Source organism: Anomaloglossus baeobatrachus, chromosome 5, assembly GCF_048569485.1.
Source record: "Anomaloglossus baeobatrachus isolate aAnoBae1 chromosome 5, aAnoBae1.hap1, whole genome shotgun sequence".
NCBI classification, from domain to species: domain Eukaryota; kingdom Metazoa; phylum Chordata; class Amphibia; order Anura; family Aromobatidae; genus Anomaloglossus; species Anomaloglossus baeobatrachus.
The window spans coordinates 504,463,614-504,486,009 of record NC_134357.1 but is presented as its reverse complement, the minus strand read 5'-3'; the positions used below and the strand labels follow the sequence as shown (position 1 = coordinate 504,486,009).

General features: G+C 43.4%; 1 protein-coding gene across 1 annotated transcript in view; it reads right to left on the bottom strand.

The window, feature by feature from the left end:
* Positions 1 to 485: 485 nt before the first annotated feature.
* The window catches only part of LOC142312842 (uncharacterized), a 53,148-nt gene continuing 31,237 nt past the window's right edge, over positions 486 to 22,396 (bottom strand). The window contains exons 2-7 of the mRNA XM_075351829.1: positions 12,892 to 13,036; positions 12,583 to 12,762; positions 12,386 to 12,509; positions 11,114 to 11,211; positions 10,318 to 10,408; positions 486 to 1,556 (exon numbers count right to left, since the gene is read on the bottom strand). Coding sequence (XP_075207944.1) covers positions 532 to 1,556; positions 10,318 to 10,408; positions 11,114 to 11,211; positions 12,386 to 12,509; positions 12,583 to 12,762; positions 12,892 to 13,036 — 1,663 coding nt within the window. The 3' untranslated portion in view covers positions 486 to 531. The remainder of the gene's footprint in view (positions 1,557 to 10,317; positions 10,409 to 11,113; positions 11,212 to 12,385; positions 12,510 to 12,582; positions 12,763 to 12,891; positions 13,037 to 22,396) is intronic.

Here is a 22,396-nt window from a genome sequence, read left to right as displayed (position 1 = left end):
TTGAGAAAGACTGAGTTGCCTGTGTATGCCTAAGCTACCCTGCATCGCTGCAAGCGAGTAAAACCCCCCAGGTTGCGAGGTGCAACGTTACAATGTCCATAATCTCTTTGCTTTTATTGTTTGCAATATGTGTTTACAAAAAAAAAATAAAAATACAACTTGTCCCACAAAAAAAGCTCTCAAATGGCTAGAGCAATGCAAAAAAAGGTTATGGCTCTTAAAATAAGGGGAGTGGAAAAAGCAACCCCCTCTCCCAAAAAACCATATACAATTGCCCTTAAAAGGTTAGGCCAAAAAGTATCTACTTTTTCATGATAACATCACTAGTTTTAATAGAAGATCACCCAGCAACACAATGTGCCATATATGGGAGAGATTTTGTTGCAAATTCTACTGTAGAAATATAGAGGACAATCATGTAACTAACAAAGTGTAATTTTTAATAAATACATTTTTTAGTAATACATTTTTAAGACTGGTTGATGTGAATTTTCAGATGTTTATCAAGACTTGATTCATGACTAAAGCATTTCATGCAATCTGAACATGCTTCTCCCCTGTGTGAGTGCTCTGATGTCTAGCAAGATCTACCATCCTAGCAAAACATTTCCTACATTCAATACAGGAAAACAGCTTATTCCCAGAGTGTGTTCTCTGATGTCTAGAAAGATCAGATTTCTGAGAATAAGATTTCCCACATTCTGAACATGAAAATGGCTTCTCCCCGGTGTGAGTTCTGTGATGTACAGTAAGATATCGTTTCTGTGAAAAACACTTCCCACATTCTGAACATGAAAATGGCTTCTCTCCTGTGTGAGTTCTCTGATGTGTAACAAGCCATGATTTCTTTATAAAACATTTACCACATTCTGAACATGAAATTGGCTTCCGCCGTGTGTGAGTTCTCTGATGTCTAACAAGGTGTATCATCCTAAAATAACATTTCCCACACTCAATACATGAAAACGGCATCTTCCCAGAGTGTATTTTCTGATGTCTAGAAAGATCAGATTTATAAGAATAACATTTCCCACATTCTGAACATGAATATGACTTCTCCCCGGTGTGAGTTGTGTAATGTAAAGCAAGATATTTTTTCTGTGAAAAACATTTCCCACATTCTGAACATGAAAATGGCTTCTCTCCTGTGTGAGTTCTCTGATGTATAACAAGCAATGATTTCTTTTCAAAACATTTCACACATTCTGAACATGAAAATGGCTTCTCCCTTGTGTGAATTCTCTGATGTACAACAAGACTTTCATTTTGCATAAAACATCTCCCACATTGTAAACATGAATATGGCTTCTTTCCTGTGTGTACTCTTTGATGTTCAACATCCTTTCTGTAATTTTTGTTTTGCTTAATAACCTGTGATGAATCAGTAGATAGAACCTGTTGAGAAGGATCACATGACATATCTTTACTATGATTGTCTGGAATTGTTTCTGGGATAATGGCATGTTCTTCATGTGTTTCTGCTGGTGTGATACCATGATCATCTGCTTTGACATCTGAAAATATCATATGTTCCTCTGAGTTCCCGGTACAGTCATCTGCCAAAAATGAAAACATTATTTTTATTCAATAACATAGCTTTGGAAGAATATTCAAATATGTTATTCGAAATGACATAATACTAAGTATTAAAATGTCTATACAATTTGAAGTAAATGTTGACTTTCAACTGACCTTGGCAGCAGCAGAAGACTATATTACTGCTTTCACCATGTTGGACTAATAACCTCAGTCTTCAAATGGTAAGAACTTCATTAAAAAAATAACAAAAAAAACAAAATAAGAAGGCCAGCTCAAATCAAAATGGCATGTATTACAATAATGTGCACTGCACCGAAAATTCCAAACTGCACTATTTAAAATTTGAGATTTTTGGCAAAAAATTGCAATTTCTTGAGCTATCCCGCCACGTCATGGCAAATCTCTTTGGGGCAGTCCTACTCTAAAATATTTTATATTTATTTCATGCAGCATTTGCTTGGGCCTGTCCTGCCCACAGCCATGATTGAGTTATGGGTACGGGATTAAAAAGCACCAGGTGAGTGCTGCTTTAAGAAGTTCTGTTTTTTCATATGTGAGGCCGTATAGCACATTTTAAATATAAAATATTTTAAAGTAGGACTACCCCAAAGAGATTTGCCGTGACGTAGTGGGGTAGCTCAAGAAATTGCAATTTTTTGCCAAAAATCTAAAATTTTAAATAGTACAGTTTGGAATTTTCAGTGCAGTGCACATTTTTGTAATACATGCCATTTTGAGTTGAGCTGACTTTTTTTTTTTTTAAAGAACTTAGTTTCCTTAATTGGCCTCAAAGTAAATCTGGTTTAAGAGGGCCTATAAAAAAGGTGCACAATTTTCTTTTTGTCAATCCTGGATAGTGGAGAGAACTTATTCTCAGACACATTTTGTTTAAGGCACTTATTAATTAAGTCCTCTATATTCATCCCTTCCACTTTTTCTGGGAAACTGAGAACTCTTACATGTTTACACTAAGTGCAATCCTCCATTTGCTCAAGATGCAGCTTTGTCTCATCACTCAGGCAATCTTCTTCGCGTATCACAGTCTACAAGGGACTGGATGAGGATACAGTAGGTGAGGGTAGATCATGTCATTCAGGGGTATAGTGGACTAAGGGTTACTGCAGGTTGTAGTCTTGTTAGAAGAGGTGGGCCTACAGGTTCATTTTGAAGGTTTCCACGGTAGACAAGAGTCTGATATGTTGGGGTATAGAGTTCCCCAGTATGGGGGATACACGGGATAAATCTTGTATGCAATCGTGGTAAGAGGAGATAAGAGGAGAGGATAGAAGGAGGTCTTGTGAAGATCAGCAGTTGCATACAGCAAAGTATCGTGAGACTAGGTCACAGACGTATGGAGGAGACAGGTTGTGAATGGCATTGTGTCTCATAGTTAGTGTTTTGAAACTGGGTTTTCGGGCAATTGGAAACCAGTGAAGGGATTAGCAGAGAGGAGAGGCCAGGGAACAGCAAGTGGACAGGTGAATTAGTCGGGCAGCATAGTTTAGATTAGATTGTATGTGTGCAAGAGTGTTAGAAAAGAGGCACAGAGCAGCAGGTTGCGGTAGTTGAGGCAGAAGATGATGAGGGCATTTGAGTGTTTTTGTAGATTCTTGGTCAAGGAACGTACAGATCCAGGGAATATTTTTGAGTTGGATTCGGAAGGAGGTGGAAAGTGCCAAAAGGTGCTGTACGAAAGAGAAAGTTTGCTAACAAGAATACAACAGTATAGACTTGCCATTTTCTAAACGTGAATATAAACCTTCTATTATAACATGAGAGGGGACAATAGCCAATCAGAAAGACAGCATAGAAAAAACTGTCAACTTCAGATCGTGATTCAGTTGTTTTCTCCACTAGTAATCAATATTATTCAATTGTCAATATAATTAAAAAGCACTTCCCAATTTTGTATACAGATTACAATTAAAACGTATTACAAGATGGTGGAAAATTTGTTACTAGAAGAGGCCTAACTGTGGGGGACATGTTAGCACCGAGTGATCATTATAGTAATATACTAAAACACAGCAGACTAATAATGGAAAAAATTGGTTGACCATAGTTGGCTCATACACATGTAACCAGAAAGTGGGTGGATTCTGTTCCTTTATTGTTAATACTAAAACATTTGACTCATTTGTTTCCAAATCAAATCTATGACATTTAATTCTTAATGAATTGTGGAAGTACTTATGTAATATACATGATTTTTTTTTGTCAGAAATGCATTTTATAATAAGTTGGATGCACGTGATGTCCACTTACGACACAGATTTCACAACATAATTATGATATACAAAATAAAACTACACATATCTTATCAGGGGCGTCCATGCACTTTGTTTAGGAGCATGGGGATAATTTGTCATCTTCAAGGGTCAAAGCAGTAAAAAAAAAAATTATACTTCAAAATATAGGTGGTGATAAACTTCAAGCCCTTCATAAAAAAGAAGCCTTTTGGATTCTTATGATCGATTCACAGATACCAAGAGGTCTCAATCTGAAATCGGATCTTTCTTACAATTATTAGTGTTGTTTCTTTTCATTATCATATTTACGGTATAAAATTTTGTTATTTAATGTGTATATTTTATATTTTGTAAAATTATTTCAGTATTTTTTGGGGGATACACATGTTAGCAATGTGAATATAGAAATGATAGTGAACGCCTAAAACGTACCTTTTAATAATATATCGATAAAAGTATTATTACAGTATTATTGTAATTGTAACAAACAGAAAGGCTGGGCTGCTACTCTTTCGTTTGAGATCCGTGAAAGGACCCCTCCCCTCGCTGTTAGTGTCAACCTCCCCCAGACTATACAGGAGTCTCACTTCCTCAGCAGGGGTATTTATCATACAAGGAGGGGGATTACGGCGGATTGGGTAAGACCGCTCCCTTATCTTTACTTGTATCAGAGCTGTTCTTGAAATGACAGAAGGCTGGTCCTGTTTATGATCGTCCAGGGCTTTTTTGTGTGAGGTGACTGGTATGTATTGTTACCCTAGGGGTGACCATTGTCTGGCGTTACCCTCTCTTGTTATTGTTACATATACAATTGTTCTTGTCTGTCTGTTTTTTACCTAAGGGTCTGTTTTTTGACCTTTTTAATCGATATATTATTAAAAGGTACGTTTTAGGCGTTCACTATCATTTCTATATTCACATTGCTATTCTTGTCCTTATTGAGTGAATACTGTCCAGTAGCTATTTCCAGGATACACGTTATAATCTGTTCAGGATATGTTCATCATGTGAAGTCTCATCGTCATTTTACCTACATCTCTGTAATCCTTATAAAATGGAGGTTCGAACTCGTTGAGTTATATTATGACTAAGAACACAATAGAGCAAAACGCATAAATATGTAATTTGGAACTGGAAACTCCGTTGCTTTTCCACACGTCGGTGGTTTTTAAGGATATGCAATAGACTGAATTTTTAAGAATACCGGGATGTTGTGCTGGATACCATCTTCTCTTATTAGTCACATGGTGGGTATTGCCACATTCAGGAGAAATTGTGTAACACATTAAAGGGCATTTTTTAACTATTTTCCTTATGAAAATTGGAAATCTGGGGTTAAAACAACATTTTAGTAGTAAAACTGAAATTATTTTTTGTTCAACGCCCAAAAGCACAATATTCTGTGACACATCTATAGTGTCAATATGCTCACTGCACCCCTGGATGAATTCACAGAGGGCTGCATTTTGTAAAATGGGGTCACTTGTGGGGGGGGGGGGGTGTTCCTATTCTGGTACCTCAGGGGCTCTGCCATTGTGACATTTCACCCCCAAAACTAAATCTGAACTCAAATATGGTTCTCCTTGCCTTCTTCACTTTGCACTGTGCTTCAAAAGTTGTTTTCATCCAAATATGGTGTATTGGCATACTAAGGAGAAATTGCACAACAAATTGTTTAGTCCAATATCTCCTGTTACCCCTTGTGAATTTGAAAATGTTTGGCTTAAAGCAACATTTTTGTGGTTGACAATGTATTTTTTCATTTTCTCAGGTCAACGTTATAAAATTCTATCAAGCACCTGGGGGTTCAAGGTGTTCAAACATCTAGATAAATTCCTTAAGGGGTCTAGTTTCCAAAATCGGGTCACTTGTGAGGGAGCGCCACTTTTTAGGCACATCACAGGCTCTTCAAAGCAACATGGCGTTCTCTATCTATTCCAGACAATTTTGTGCTCTAAAATTCAAATCAAGATCCTTTCTTTCCCAGCCCTGTGATGCACTCAAACAGTAGATTTCCACCACATTTGGGGTATCCGCCTACACAGGAGACATTGCACAAATTGTATGGTGCATTTTCTCTTGTTATTGTGAAAATGCAAAATTTGGGGCTAAAGTAACATTTTTGTTGCAAAAAGTAGAAATTTTCATCTTTTACTTCCACATTGTTTTAGTTCCTGTAAAGCACCTAAAGGGTTAATAAGCATCTTGAATGTGCTTTTGAACACTTTGAGGGGTACAATTTTTTGAATGGGGTCACTTTTGGGTATTTTCTGTCAGATAGGCCCCTCAAAGTCACTTCAACTGTGATGTGGACCCTAAAAAAATGTTTTTTGTAAATTTTGTTTGAAAAATGAGAAATTGCTGATAAACATTGAACCCTTCTAACTTCGTAACAAAAAGAAACGATGTTTCGAAAATTGTGCTGATGTAAAGTAGACATGTGGGAAATGTTATTTATTAACTTATGTGTGACATAACTCTCTGGTTTAAAGGCATAAAAATTCAAAGTTTGAAGATTGCAAAATTTTCACAATTTTAGCCAAAATTTTCACAAATAAAACGCAAAAAATATCGTACTAAACTTACCACTATCATGACGTACAATATGTAAAAAAATAAAAAAAATCTCAGAATCATTGGGATCGAAGCGTTCTAGAGTTTTTACATCATAAATTCACACTGGTCAGAATTGAAGAAAAAAAAATGGCCTGGTCATGAAGGTGAAAACAGGCTTGATGGTAAAGTGGTTAATATGTAATTGATATATTAAGATCGATGGGCCGTACATAGATTTCCCCAAGAATCTGCCTCCAGAGCTTATTTTAAATAAAAGAGAGTGTTACCAATGTGAGACATGTAATGACTGACAGTCTATTCTCCTGATTTACATGTCTCAGCTGGTAATGCCCCCTTTTATTTCAAATAAGCTCTGGAGGCTGATTCTCAGAGATCTTAACAGATCATTTACATATTAGGAAAAAATGTGGATTTCTATGAAATAAGACATTGAATTGAAGATATCAAGGTATCATTTTATTCAGCTTTCTTTGACCTGTGCACATATAGATGGCTTAGGAGTAGTGATGGGCGGACCCGGACAGTAAAAGTCTGGATCCATGAGGATTCAAAGCAACCCGATCAATGACCCTGGCGTTCTCAGAGAACTCCGGGTAACGATCCGGATCCATCCATCCGGGTCATAAAAAAAAACAAAAAAAAAAAACAAAGAAAATAAGAATAAAGCAAGTGTTTCATATTAACAGTCTCCGCACGGCCGTACATTGCTTCCGGGGCCACTCATTATCTTCATCCATCTGCACCACTTCCCCCGCTCACCAGCAGTCCCTGCGTCTCTCACTGGTTGTAGTCAGACAGTGCCCCCACACTGTGTGACAACGTGTCTGACTACTTTCAATCACGCACTGTGTCTTCGATTGGTGTGAAAATAAATAAATTAGCGTATGATCGCCTCATATTCTGATACCTATGCATAAAAAAGCACATGGCTACAGGCTGCAGCCCCCAGCTGTGCGCATTATCTTGGCTATGTATTAAAATGAAAAGAACTGCATGCGGCTATTTTCCTAATTATGTAAATAAATGTTAAAAAATGATACCCAGCTGTGATAAAGGCGACAATTGGGAGCTGGTATTCTCAAGCTGGGAAGACCTATGCTTATTGGGCCCCCTAGCTTAAAAATAGCAGTCCCCAGCTGCCCAGGATTGTAGCATCCAATAGATGCGATAATCTCAGCACTTTACCCGGCTAATCCCGATTTCTCTGATGCATTGTCAATCGAGGTAATAAAGGGGTTAATGACCACTCACAGCTGCCACTAAGCCCTAGATTAGTAATGGGAGGTGTTTATGAGACCCTCTCCCATTACTAATCTGTAAGTGAAAATAAATGAAAACAAACATTAAAAAAATTCTTTATTTGAAATAAAATACAAAAAAAGCACCCTCTTTCACCTCTTTATTAACCCCCAAAACAGCCAGGTCTGACTTAATCCACACAAGGTCCCATGACAACTTCAGGTATGCTACATGAAGTGACAGCGTGCGGGCATAGAACATGACAGCCCACTGTAAGCTTCAGGCAGAGACTGAACCACAGCAATGAGCGGTGACGTCACTCGAGTTATTTGCGGTCACAGTTGGAGGTTCTAGGGCTTAGTGGCAGCTGTGAGCTCTTATTAACCACATATTACTTCAATTGCCACTGCATCAGGGCAATTGTGATGAGATGGGTAACGTTCCAGGATTGCAGCATCTAATGGAGGGGACAATCCTAGGCTGCTGCAGGCTGCCATTTTTAGACTGGGGTGGCCCAATAAACATGGGTCTCCCCAGTCTGAGAATACAAGCCCCCAGTTTTCAGCTTTATCATGGCTGGGTATCAAAATTGGGGAGGACTGCATGCCGACTTTTTAAATGATTTATTTAAAAAAATAAAAAGCAGCACGTGGTCCCTCTTATTTTGATACACAGCGAAGATAATCGCACGCCTGGGGGCTGCAACCTGTAGCCGTATGCTTTATCCGTGCTTTGTTATCATAATAATGGGGGACCTGACATGTTGAAATCTGAGCACTTTCTGTAAATCTTTAAGTGCTGCCTTTTGGGGATCCTCTTTTCAAAGTCAATGGATGGTTGGATTCTTACTATAGAAAGAATTTAGTGGCCATTGGTTTCTTATAAATTGGTGTAATAAGGTCACCATTACTTGCTTTATAAAAGACCCTTCCACCCCAATACCCCTCCTTCCATTTGAAAAGTAAAGTTCAAATTCAGACTATTGTTGTTAAGCTTATGCACAAAATCAGAGAATAGTCCAGACAAATTATTTGTGGATTCTCAATTATTTCAGGTGTCTCGTTTTAACCCTAAATCATGTCCCTTGGTGTCCTTTTGTGATCTCGGGAGTCTTCTTGTGGTCCGAATTCACAGTCCATTAAAATTTTTCACGTAAAAAGAAGTAAACTGTTTTATATCGTGGCTTGGAAATATATGGTCCAGTGTACATTAATGTTATTGTGACATCCCAGGACTATCAGGGCGTCACAGGCTATTGTGCAATCTGCCCTTCTGTGCAATATCCACCTCCTCATTGGTTATGGGTCCCCAACTGTAAGGTGTTGCCAACATCAGCCAATTAAAGTCCTAGGTACACTCTGCACCACACCACACCCACCAGACACACCAGTGGACGGCCTGAGTGGAATAGTGTCGCCCATTTGGTCGGTTGGTAAGGGGAGGTCAGGAGTAAGTCAGTCAAGTCTAGGAAGTGAAGGGGAGAGGAGGTCAGGAGCCAGGCTCCTTGGAAGTAACTAGGTGGCAGACGGTGGTCTGGGCCTAGTAGGAGCTGGACCCCCGGTCGCAGGGGATCGTGACAAGGGGCACGAAACTGTCGAGGAAGACAGCCAGCAGCCTTGTACCATCACCGGGCTGGGCCCAGGGCACAACGGGGTACGTGGACCCTAGGTTAGGGAGTAGCTTCAGGCAACCTGACAATATACCCGACGAGAACAAAGCCTTCAAGATCCGCTCTACACCCACTCCAAAATCGGGGTACTAGCACAACGAGGGGGATAGGACTTTCCACTAAAACGGTATAGGAAATCCCAAGCGTGAACCCTGAGCGCAAGCTCCCTCAGTTAGCCATACTGAGGAGCGGGACCCGATTAGTTTTATGCTACCAGGACCAACAAAGAAGTGAACTAAGTGCCAGGAGGAAGGTCATAATTCACCAGGCAGCACCATCGGGGACGGGACCCAAACTAGCTCCCCTCAGCGGCAGCGGTGTCCAGAACTTTAGTTTATCCAGTTGTCGGTGTCAGCTTTATGGACCGAGTGAGTACGAAAGTGACCCCCTTCGCTCCCCACGACGCTCCCCAACACCATCACCGAGTCCCGGCGCATTCCCCCCTACCCGTGGAGGGACCTAACACCTGGCTGCCCCTTCCATCATCCCCGGGTACTCCGAACGGCAGCGGTGATACTCCAAATTACCACATACCACAGGTGGCGTCACAAACTCTTTTAACTACCCCCTGTAAATACCCCATTCATTTGAGTAGCCGCACGACCCCCGGGTCCGGAGACCCTCGAGCCACCGAGCACCCGGATCCGAGCAGCCCGGCTGCTGATACGTGGGCGGCAAATAATGAATTATACTCACCTTATCGATTGCCTGATGCCTTTCTACTAATGCTATCCAGGTACCCCTCCAGTCTTCACAATTCCACATTTGGCCAAAGACATAACCCCTTCAGCCAATCACTGACTGCTGCAGTGACCAATACATCTGTACTGTGGACAGTGATTGACTCAAGAGCACAATGTATAGATATTGGCCCCATATTTTCATTATGAGAAGCGTAACTTTCACCCATTGAAACTTTCTAATACCAATGTATTAAATAAAAAAACATAAGTCTGTAACACACCCTAAAAAGTTCAACATAATTTTATACAATCCAGTGACAATAAAATATGTGACTTCTATGCATTAGTGGTCACTACTCACCTGTTTGGTTATCTGTAGGAATCTCCTCTTTACATCGCTCATCACCCCTCACATATGTCTCTGTAGTATTAATATGGGTCAGATCTTCACCCTGAAACAGATTGTAAAAGTCACAAACAGATGGAGAAGTCATGCGAAATTGTTATCACACACCTTCAGATCTCCTATATAAATCCAATCTGTTGGCTCCTAATTGTAACCAGCAGTCTCCATAACCAGAAAATTGTGAGATCCAGACAACATCTAATGTCTATAATCAGCTTTATCCTGTTTAGTTATGTCCCACTACTAATGAGGAATGACAAGTGCATTTGGACACATTAGTTGGACACCAGCGATGTAATAAGGTGCAATTTTCCTGGCTGAGCACAGCTTGTTCCTGAAAATAGTTCTTCACAGCCTTCTCAACTAGTTCAGGTCCACATTATTGGAAGTTTTCCATTAATGTAACTTTTTTTTTTTTGTACACCATTGCATAAAATTCCACCTCCACCCACAAGGTTGTCAGTTTCTAAAATATTGGCCCTGGTTAATCTTCTACAGACAATGATTCCTTTTTTTTTTTTTTCAAAGTCAGCCAGAGCTCTCAATTTTCCTATCCTGATGTTGTTTTACACTGAATCTGATTACCAGAAACTGAATAACTTGATTTTATGTTGCACTCAGGGTCACAGATCTAATTTCTATACAAAGAAGCTCCGATCATAAAATGGCCGACGAAAAAATAAGACTGAGCACAAGACCTTCACAGCCGTCTACACATCATAGGGAGATTTCATGACACCTTTGCATCTACCTGATGATCCTGAGGAACATCGGGATCTTCTTGTTTACAGTCCTGTGGAAGAAGAGGACGGGGACATCTCTCTGGTGTTGTCCTCTCACTGGATAGAACTGGAGAAAACACATACAGGGACTGAATTCATTCTATATATACAGATAATTACCGTATTTTTCGGACCATAAGACGCACTTTTTTCCCCCCAAATGTTGGGGGAAAGTTGGGGGTGCGTCTTATGGTCTGACTATAGGGCTGCGGCCGGGAATGAGGGTGCTGCGGTGGAGCGGGTCATCGGGGGCACGAGCAGGCAGCAGCAGCGCCTGCTGTGACCACGTGGGCCCGCTCATTACATATGCACGCCCATCCTCCCGCCCATTTCTCAGCGCAGAAGCTGGCGCTGACAGGTGGGCGGGAGGACGAGAGGGGACACACGCATAGTAAAGAGCCGGTCCGCATGATCACCCCTGGCAACTACAGCCAGGAGTGATCATGTGCGGCTGTATTCACTGCCCCCCGCGCGTCGTCATCATCATCGCGGGGTGCAGTGAATCAATGTACTCACCCGTCCCCGTGTGTGAAGCACACGCGATGTCTTCCTTTCTGTGCCGGTCAGCTGATCTGTGCTGATCGGCACAGACAGGAAGACATCGCGATGCTGCAGGGGAACGGCTCCACACACACAGGTCAGTGGCGCAGAGAGGAAGATGATCGGTGCTGCAGGGAGTGAGGAAAAGGTGAGTATAAACGTTTATTTTTTTTCTCTGTGCTATAGGAAACAGGCCATATACCAAGATGGTATATGAGCACGATGGGGGCATATAGCAGGATGAGAGTCTATGAGCAGGATGGATGGGGGGTATATGAACAGGATGGGGGTATATGAACAGGATGGGAGTATATGAGCAGGATGGATGGGGGAATACGAGCAGGATGGATGGGGGAATATGAGCAGGATGCATGGGGGAATATGAGCAGGATGCATGGGGGGTATATGAACAGGATGGGGTATATGAACAGGATGGGAGTATATGAGCAGGATGGGGGTTTATAGCAGGACCATATACAAGGCAGGAGGATCATTACCAGGATGGGGTACCTTAGTAGAGAATTTGGGGACATTACCCCCATAACAGTGTCAGCAGCAAATCCTCGCCCCATAACAGTGTGTCATGACCACATTTTTTTGCTTAAAGTTTTATTTTCCTATTTTCCTCCTCTAAAACCAGGGTGCGTCTTATAGTCCAAAAAATATGGTATAGGCCGTGTATATTTAGTCCTGTCTATTACCTGGTGATGTGAGGGGCTGGGGAACCTCCATCATGACGTCCTTGTATAGATCTTTGTGTCCTTCTAAATACTCCCACTCCTCCATGGAGAAATAGACGGTGACATCCTGACACCTTATAGGAACCTGACACATACAATGATACCGTCATCCCCCGATCCCTTCATAGCGTTACTGTATAATGTCCCAGCAGTGTCACCTCTCCAGTCAGCAGCTCAATCATCTTGTAGGTGAGTTCTAGGATCTTCTGCTCATTGATGTCCTCATGTATCAGGGGGGGAGGTGGAGGCCCCGTGATTGGGCTTAGGGGTCTTCCCCATCCCTCAGACACAGGGTCATGACAGCGCTCACTAGAGGTCTTCTTCACTACTGTGTAATCCTGGTTATGGAGAGACACATTAATAAATCTCACTACAGACATTTCCAGAGTCCTCACCTCTCCAGTTCTGTCCATCTGTTATTCCCATAGATAAGAATGGTGTAATGTGACGTCATCAGAATCTCTCACCTCTCCAGTAAGCCGGAAAAGGATCTCTAGGGTGAGGTGTAATATCCTCTCCGCCATCTTGTCCCTGTCCTTATCCATCCTTGACAGGTCAATCAGGAGAATTCTCTTATACAGAAGATCTGAGAGGATCCGATATTGTAGGGACCTGAATGGGGAGAAGATGACGATGTAACATCAGAAAGATCCCATGTAAGAAGTCTCCGGAGCTGTTACCGGCTTCAGATGATCACTACATCCAGTCCTGGTCCCGTCCTGCCCCCGGTATAAACACACAATCCAACTATAGTCACACACAGAGATTTATCACAGAATATTTCCAATCCAGCACCAAAAAAAATCACTAAACAAATCTACAAGGAAAATTAAATTATCTGAATCTTTGTTAAATATTTCATAAGAACAAGAAATAAAGTTGTAAAGTGCAGGAACATCCACAGAGATCAGACGGCAGAACCGGGGCCGTCGGTAACAGATAATGATAGAACATTAATATCTCCTGATAGTGACAACATAGAGCGGGCGACAGCCATAATGGAGACTGTAAAGTAACAGAGCAGCGAGCGGTGTCAGGAGGGAAGTGACCCAATCTAATCCCATAAAGACAGATCTCCTGATAGAGCCACAGAGGGGATGTCTGTGATGGTATTTTGGGGGTGTATGATGCTGGAAGGATGCCGGCTATGGGATTTGTAGCGGTGTACGAAGCAGGGGGGTTTGTATGTGGTGGGATTTGGGGTGGTGTATGATGCTGGGGAGGGATATCTATGGCGGCATTTGGGAGGTGTATGATGCTGTGGAGGATACCTGTGGTAGCATTTGGGGGATGTAAAATTGTAAAATGCAGGGGGGATGCCTGTGATGGGATTTGGGGGGTTTACAATGCTGTTCGGGATGTATGTGGTGGGATTTGGAAGGTCTACGATGCTGTGGGTATTTCGGGGGTGTATGATGCTTGATGGACATTTGCGGTGAGATTTGGGGGGGTGTACAATGCTGGAAGTTTGAATGTGGTGCGATTTGAATGGTGTACAAATCTGGGGGATGCCTGTGGTGGCATTTGGGGGACTGCACAATGCTGAGAGAGATGCCTGTGGTAGCATTTGGGGGGGTGGGATGCCGGGTGGGATCTGGGGGGTGTAGGATGCTGGGGGTGAGAGGGGAGAATGCTTGTGGTGGGATTTGGAGTGGTGTACAATGTTGAGGGTTTGCCTGTAATGGAATTTGGGGGGTGTATGATGCTGTGGGAATGCGTGTGTGGGATATGGGGGCGTACGATTCTGAGATGTCTGCAGTGAGATTTGTGTGGTGTGTGATGCTGGGGAAGATGCCTGCGGTGGGATTCGAAGGGGTGTACGATGCTGGGGATTCCATGAGGGGGGTATAATGCTGTGAGGATACCTGTGGTGGCATTTGGCCAATGAATGATGCTGTGGGGAAAGCCTGTGGTGTGATCTGGGTAGCATACGATGCAGTTGGGATGCCTGCGGTAGCATTTGAAGGGTGTACGATGCTGGGGAGATGCCTGCGGTGGTATTTAGGGAGTATGATGCTGTGGGGGATTCTGTGGCAGCATTTAGTGAGTGTGCGAAACTGTGGGGGTTTGAGGGGGTGGGGAGTTGTAAAATGCTGGTGGAATGCTTGCAGTGGGATTTGTAGTGATGTAAAATGCTGGGGGTTTACCTGTGGTGAGATTTGGGGGGTGTATGGTGCTGTGGGAATGCCTGTGTGGGATTTGGGGATGTACAATGCTGATGGGATAGCTGCAATGACATTTGGAGGGGGTGAACAATGCTGTTGGAATACCTGCTGAGGGATTTGTGAGGTGTATGTGTAGTGCCCTACGGGGCAGGTGTTTTAACCTACTAGTTGCCGGGCCGATGGTGCAGATCCTTCTGCGTTGTCACGGGGTGGCCTGGCCCGGTTCCGTTGCCACGAGACGTACAGGAGAGAGGATTGGAGGGTGGCAGGGAGGATTGAGGTGGTAGTTGGAGGTTAGGAAAGTATTTTAGGATCGTGACGCCACCTGTGGTACGCGGCCAGGGATGAGAGCCGCCGCTGCAGGGTCTCTCGCTGGGGCAGATGTCGGGTGCAGCCGGAATGGTGTCGCTCCCCATAGGTGGAGCAGGCCCCGGTAGGATGGAGGGGGGTAGCGGTAGTCCCCATTAGTGCCGCAGCGCTGGGCAATAGCGCCGGTAAAGGAAAAGCAGAGACAGGGGCTGCGGTTCCAGGTCTTTTTACTCACAAATCATTTAGGCGCTGCCCCAGACCACCGGTCGCCGCCACGATGGGCTCCAGGCAATCCTGGATCCATAAAAGGTCAAGTCCGGAGTGTGTGACAGCCTGTGAGCCCTTTCCTCCTTTGATGCGCTAAGTATCGGACCCCCATGGCGTGAAGCACTTGAGGATCCTAGGCTCAGTAAAGTGTGTCTTGTTCTGTATGCTGATAACGCGGTTCCGTTATGGGGCCGGTCCTCAACCCCGGATCTTATATGCTATTTGCTGCAGACTCGTTGGAATAGGTCCGGAGACTGTTCTATCTGTTCCCCGTGACCTTGCAGAGTTGGTAGATAGCGTGAAGTATATCTGCCCTAGGATTCTGTATCCCGACAGTGCTGGTGCTGTAGAAGCAGACGCCTACTTCTACCCAGCGACCGTAGTGAACGCCCTGGCCCACAGAGCTGCCCGCGGCAAGTTCGCTCTGCTCTGTGTCTGAAGCTGTTTTATCTTGTTGTCGTTGTGTTGTGTGTTCTGAGCTGTTGCCCCCAGCCACTGCAACCGGCTGGTTCACTACTCTCACTTGGTCAATCTGCTCTTCCCACTGTGTGCTCCTGACTCCCCCTGGTGGCTGCTTCTCCCTGACCCCAAGTCCCCAGTTCCAGTGGATCGGGGAGCCCCTGGTGCGGTGGCGTCCTGTAAACCCACCGATGTAGTGACCCCCTACTGTGATCCGACCCTGGCCCAGTCCCCATTGGGGAGGGCAACCCATTGACTGTATGATGGTGTGAGTGAAAACTTGCATCGATCTTCCCTGGACCCGCAATAACTACTACAACCTAATAGGGTACAGTATAATGTGGCGCCTGAAACCGCAGGGGCGCCACATATGATGCTGGGGGGATGCCTACGGTGGGATTTTTAGTGGTGAACATTGCTAAGGGTTTGCATTTGGTATGAATAGGAGGGTGTACGATGGTGTGGGGATGCCTGCGGTGGGATTTGGGGGGCGTACGATGTTGGCAGGATATCTTTGTGGGATTTGAAGGGGTGTACAATGCTGGGGGATACCTAGATGGTGGGATATGATGCTGGAGGGATGCTTTAAGTCTAGGTCCCCTAACCTCTATATTATACTTAATTTTAGGAGACTTCATCTTCTATCGCCGCTGCTCCAATTGGTCTCCAGCGATTTGTGAAGTGGCGGTTTCTCTACTGCTCCATAGCGTGCGCCAGAGGTCACAACTCAAAACAACTCTATGAGAGCCTTGTTCTGGCACTTATAGACTTACACTGAGAGCTTGTGAATATTGGCTCAGTCGGGGTTTACGTCTGAAACCCTGGAAAACTTAATGTGGGCAAAAGTGCAGAAAGTGCCATAGATTGAAATGATGCAGACGGAGTCACTGTGCTCTTTTTTACTATATCAATAAACAATAACCTATGTGACTCCCATATCACATTGGTTTTACAGTAAACCAAACAATTTAATCAAATTAAAAGCATTTTTTACAGAAATGTATCCATATTACCAGAGGATCAAGAATTGAAGGAAATTATTGATGGGCCTTGCAGAGTAGTATCACGGCAGGCGACCTCACTTGGCAACATTCTCTTGCCAAGCATGATGCAAACAAAAAAAATCCACCAATAGTAACTGGATATCCATCAAGGGTTATTATAAATGTGACATTAAACTTTGTGGCATGTGTCCATATGCAAAAAACCACAAAAAAAAACAAAAAGCACGCATTTTATGGACTCCATGAAATCTATGAAAAAACTATTAACGTAAAGTCAAGACAAACCTTAAAATATGTGATCACTCTCGACATAAGGGCAACTCAAAAATAAAAAAAAAAAAAACTGGAGGAAAAGGGAGTTATATTGCTCAAAAAATATATTTTATTAGTCATAACACAAACAAACAGATATCACACATACAAGTTCAAAAATGAGGAAGGATGAAAGAAAAAAAGAACACAACAGAGGTGTACATAGGTGGAACGGCAGAAATATGGCCCTCAGATGTAAAAAAACAAAGCCAATTGCATCAAATATAATATAAATATACTGAAAAAATACCATCAATAATCAATTGATGAGCGTGACACAGATAGGGAGCACAAGACTGCTAATAAAATTACAGTACCCTTGTAGCTGAAAGTGTCAGAGAGTGCAGGCAGGCCCAGTGGCGTGGGGAAAGAATCCCCTGAGCAAAGAAACCCCAACGTATGTTTCACCGTTCAAATGAGTTGCTTCATCAGGGTAATTTTATGTACAACCTTGTGCTCCCTAATATCATAGTATTGATCTATGCATTGCAACATGAATGAGAGCTGCGGCTGTTTGCACATAGCCTGTTAACCTTTTGACAATCCCTTGTATTATCTTTTTTCTATTTGTCAGGCTCATCAATTGATTATTGATGGTATTTTTTCAATAAATGTATTCATAAAAAATGTATATTATATTTGATACAATTGGCTATGTTTTTGACATCTGAAGGACAGATTACTGCGGTTCCACCTATATACCCCTCTATTGTGCTTCTCTATTTTCTTCATCTTTCCTCATTTTTTAACTTACATGTGTGTATTATCTGTTTGTGTTATGACTAATAAAATATGTTTTTCCGTCTAGTTTTTCTTAACATTTATAAATTGTAGGACCTCTATGGCCATCTACATTATTGAGTTGTCTAAGGGAATCAGGGTAACAGAAGGTGGAACCCTAAGCTGACCCTCAAACTAGGGACCCTAAGCTGTCCTTTATCCCAGAGGTAAGCTTGATAGTAGCTAGGTCTGGGCCCCCAGCAAGTCCCTAATCCTTTTTTGAGTCCTGATCTTACAATCCCTTTTCCACCACCACAGGACAGGGCTGGGTTTGGAGAAGCAAACCCCACAAATAACACAGATAGGTGAAAGAACCAAAACTCATGCACACTGCAACCAGACACAAGGGAGAGACAATACAAACCCAAGAGGAAATAAACACAGGAAGGAAATAAACTAACAACAGGGATAGGGATATATCCACAGCACACAACAGGTCACCAAGCTCTGGATCACAACAATAAGGACTGAAATGCTGGATCAACGCAGAAGCTATATCCGGCAACCAGCAACAGGATCCAGCACCTTATAAAGTGTGAAGGTGGCTGTTAATGATCATTCAAAAGCCAGTAGCAATTAACTTTGCTGTACTGGAGAGCAGTACAGCAAAACACAGCCGACGTCCGTGACAGGCTAGGTAACTAACAGATCTTAAGCTGCTTGTCAGACTCTGCAGTGTGAAGAGTCCAACACCGCCATGACACCCAGCAAGCGCAAAGACGAACATCACATGACTTGAGTGTTCCAATTGCAACTTGAAATACGTGGGAAGTACTACTCGCAAACCACGTATTAGAATTAAAGAAAGTATCCATGACATAAAAAAAATTCACATCTCATTAAATATACATGACAAGATTCCAAACATTTCATCAAACATCATCATAATGGTTTATCTACATTCAAAGTTTATATCATAGAAAAAAATTAGATGGGACCCTAGCTAGAGTGATGGAGAAAAAGTATTGAGACACAGGGAAGCCTAGTGGATGTATAAATTAAATACATGTCTACCAAATGAATTAAACCTTAAAAAAGATTTCATGTTACTGACACGCCCACCGGGGCCTGGGGGAACTCGTTACCGGACCGTGGTTCCATTTGGGGAGGATGTCACGGCAGCAAGGCCCGGTTCTGTGACCCCGGCAGTGTTGTTTTACAGAGTGTTGAGGGGTATATTTACATGGGATAATGTAATGACGCCACCTGTGGTATGCGACAAGATAGGTGTAGCCGCTGCTATTCAGTTCCCTGGGGGTCGGTGGTGATGCAGCTGAGTTGGTATAGCTCTCCACAGGTAGAGCTGGGCCCCAGGGCTATCGATGGTGTCAAGATGTAATGGCGGGGTGCAGGGCCGTAGGTGCAGACAATAACTGGGCAACACAGGAATACAGTCACAAGTTCTTCACGCGCTGTTGATAGTTCCAAGTTACCACAAGTCAGAGGCTGCCCTCGGAGTGCTGAGTGTTATGAACTGGTAACCATGGACTTTCACAAAAAAAAAAAAAAAAAAATCGCATTAATCAGGAAAATAACAAAACCACAAGAGTAGTTGGAAACTAAGCTGACCGCAATCCCCTATTTATCGGACAACACTAGAAGTAGCAGTGGGATGTTCCTAACACACCTAGACACTTCGTCACTGCCGGAGAAACTTGCTACACCTCAAAGATAGAAATGAAGAATCCTAACTTGCCTCGGAGCAGTGCCCAAAGAAATAGCAAGCCCCCAACATGTAAACGACAGTGATGTAAGAAAACACAATACACAGATAGAAAATATAGATTAGCAAAAGTTGAGGCCTGACTTACTAGATACAACAGGACAGGAAAGATAACTGATTGCAGTCAGCAAAAAACCCTGTAAAAAATACCAAACTCCTGATAGAAAAAAAATCCTAAGACCACACGGTCTCTCCTCCACTATATCAGGAACTCTTGTGCCAGACACTTTAAACAGAACTGCAGATATAATGGAAAGAAATTAAAAAAAAAAAAAATCACAGAACAAATAATATTCTAAAGTGTAAATAATCCAAACATGAACAGGGAGCAAGCTCCCTTTCTTGCTTGATGAACTCCAAAATGCTCACAAAAGCAAAGAGACAGATACTCACAAACAGGAAACCAAAACACAGAACAAAATGGAATAAGCAGAAACACCCGTAAGTGCAATTAATCACAGAAACTAGTAAACTTATCTGGAGTAGATTCAGGCACAGAATAAATGGGAGAAACTAATGGAAAAACTCCCAGCCATCTTCAGAAGCAGCAGGAAACATTCATCACTGGCGGCCGCCAGGCAGAAACTGCCCTCCTAAATACACTAGGCTGATCTGCAATATGACTTCCTGGATTACTAATTAATTCCATCACCTGTTTGAGTCACAGATTCAGACTCAGCTTCCTGGCCACCAGAGGGAGCTCCACACCAGCACCCACTCGGATGACATTCACAACAGCTGAGTTCTACTATGATGGGCCCCACCCGATCCCCGCATAGTTCGGAGGCACAACTCGGTACACCCTTCTGTGTTCCTTCCTTGGTTGTCTTCCTGCGCTGGCCTCTCCCGCCTGCCCCTCGCCTATGCACACAGAGCCCCGAGCCAGTGTCCACGGATCCTTTTTAGGGATGGCTTTTCTACCTCATCCCTTGCTCCTATGTGGTCATTTTTTCACTGGATGTGTGTGGTGGTGGCTTCAGTACTCGAAGTAGCCTCAGCCTCTGGTTTGCTAGCTGAGCCTTGTAGTTCACTAGTTGAGGGGCTGGTCCCCTTTGCAGTCAAGTCCCTCCACACCAGTATGCTGGCTGTGGATCGAGACAACGGTATATGGCGCACTTCCCGTGGACTCTAGGACCTCTTCTCCTGATCCTGGGACGAGCAGGTCCAGCTCCAGACCCCAGGACCTTTCTCCTCTGCGTCCACTTCCTGACTGACTAACGTTCTACAGTGTGCGCCCACTAACTTAACCTCACCTCCCAGCCGGCCGTCAGAGCCCTGGTCTGATGGAGTGTCGCTAAATTAAGAGTGTGTCTGTGCTTGTGTGCAACGACCTGTGACCTCCTCCTTACCCGTTAATGGGATACCACACCTCTGGCTTAGGTGCAGTATCTCTGTGGTGACTGGAGCCTAAGGGGAGCCACATTACACTATTAGGTACTTTTATTCCTTGTTTTCATGTACATTTTATAATCAAATCTAACCTGAGATCATTCTATTGTAATATTGATTAAGGCACTCATGTCTCCCGCATTGAGAATGATTCAGTGTCTGGCCCCTATTGATTCCTATGGAATCACACTCAAGTTGATCATCGAGGGTGAGTCGATGTGCGTCTCCTTGAATCATTTCCTTGCTTTGAGAAGGATTCGATGGGTGGCTCCTATTGATTTCCACGGAGTCATTCCTTACTCATCAACGGAGAGTGAGTCAGTGTGCGGCACCTGGGATCCTTGTGAGTTCACTTCTTAAAGGGGTGGTTCACTCCACAGCATTAGTGGCCACATCAATGTAAACCTCATAAAGAAGGCTTTTCACAAATACCTTGTGTAGTAAATTCTGATTCTGAGCGGCGCTATTGCGGTCCACTCATCCACATAACGTTATCCCTGTGCTCCGTGACCTCTGAGATCCGGTGATATCACATCAACTTCCAGTTGAACCGACATCACTGAGGCAGGCCCCAGTCTCCATCAGTGACTGAGCTGTCGATGGAGTTTCACTGCTTGTCACAGCCCAGCATTGCTCCTGCTTGTGGCGCTCTGCAGCAAAGGAGAGAGCGTCCAAGAGGGCCATATTTGATTTTGGGACAGCCACTTGGGTACTGGCCTTGTCAGGGCGGAAGCATTTGCATGGGGCACGACAGGGGCTGGTTATAATCATCTACCCTCGGACTTGCCAACATATCTTCCTCCTGGGTATTTTTGTCATGATTCCTCTGTGCAGAGCATCTTGTAGTCAGGTGATGCTCTGCTTCACTACAGAGCCGGCAGTGACATTATTCCTCTGTGCAGAGCATTTTGCATATTTGGAGATGCTTTGCGGTTTTTCTTGCTGTGTCAGCACTAGCTGACAGGTTGATTGACAGCACAGGATTCCATGCAGGTTCTGGGAGGTGCTGATTACTGAGGTGTTCCACCTTCCTGGTAATTGCTCTGTTTCTTTACTGGTCATGCTCTCCCAGAACCTTGACAGTCATACTCTCTGGTTCTGCAGTTGTGCTCTTGGCTTGTGTTTGTTCTGATCTAAGGTTCTTGACCTCGGACCATTATCTGACTACGTCTCTGCCCGCTCCCTGTTTTTGTCATTATGTCCTGGCTTTGGGCTTGGACCGCTCACTGACCACGTCTCTGTTTGCTCCCTGAGTCTATACGTACTCTCCTGGAATTTTGACCCTTGGCCTGTGACTTGACTGCGCTTCTGTTTACTCCGTGTCCTGACGTGTTCTCCTGTTATCTGACCCCGGCTTGTCTGACTAGTCTTCTGTCTATACTACCCGTAAGTAGTGATAGCATCACAATTTTCATCATGTCATTATGTATAGTGTATCCGCTCGTGGAGAAAGATCGGGTGAGATCGTGGACAATTTGATTATTTGCACGTTATATTTATGCACTGCACTTTTTGTATATTCATGGATGATTTTAGAGATACGTAGTAAAAGTAATATTTTAGT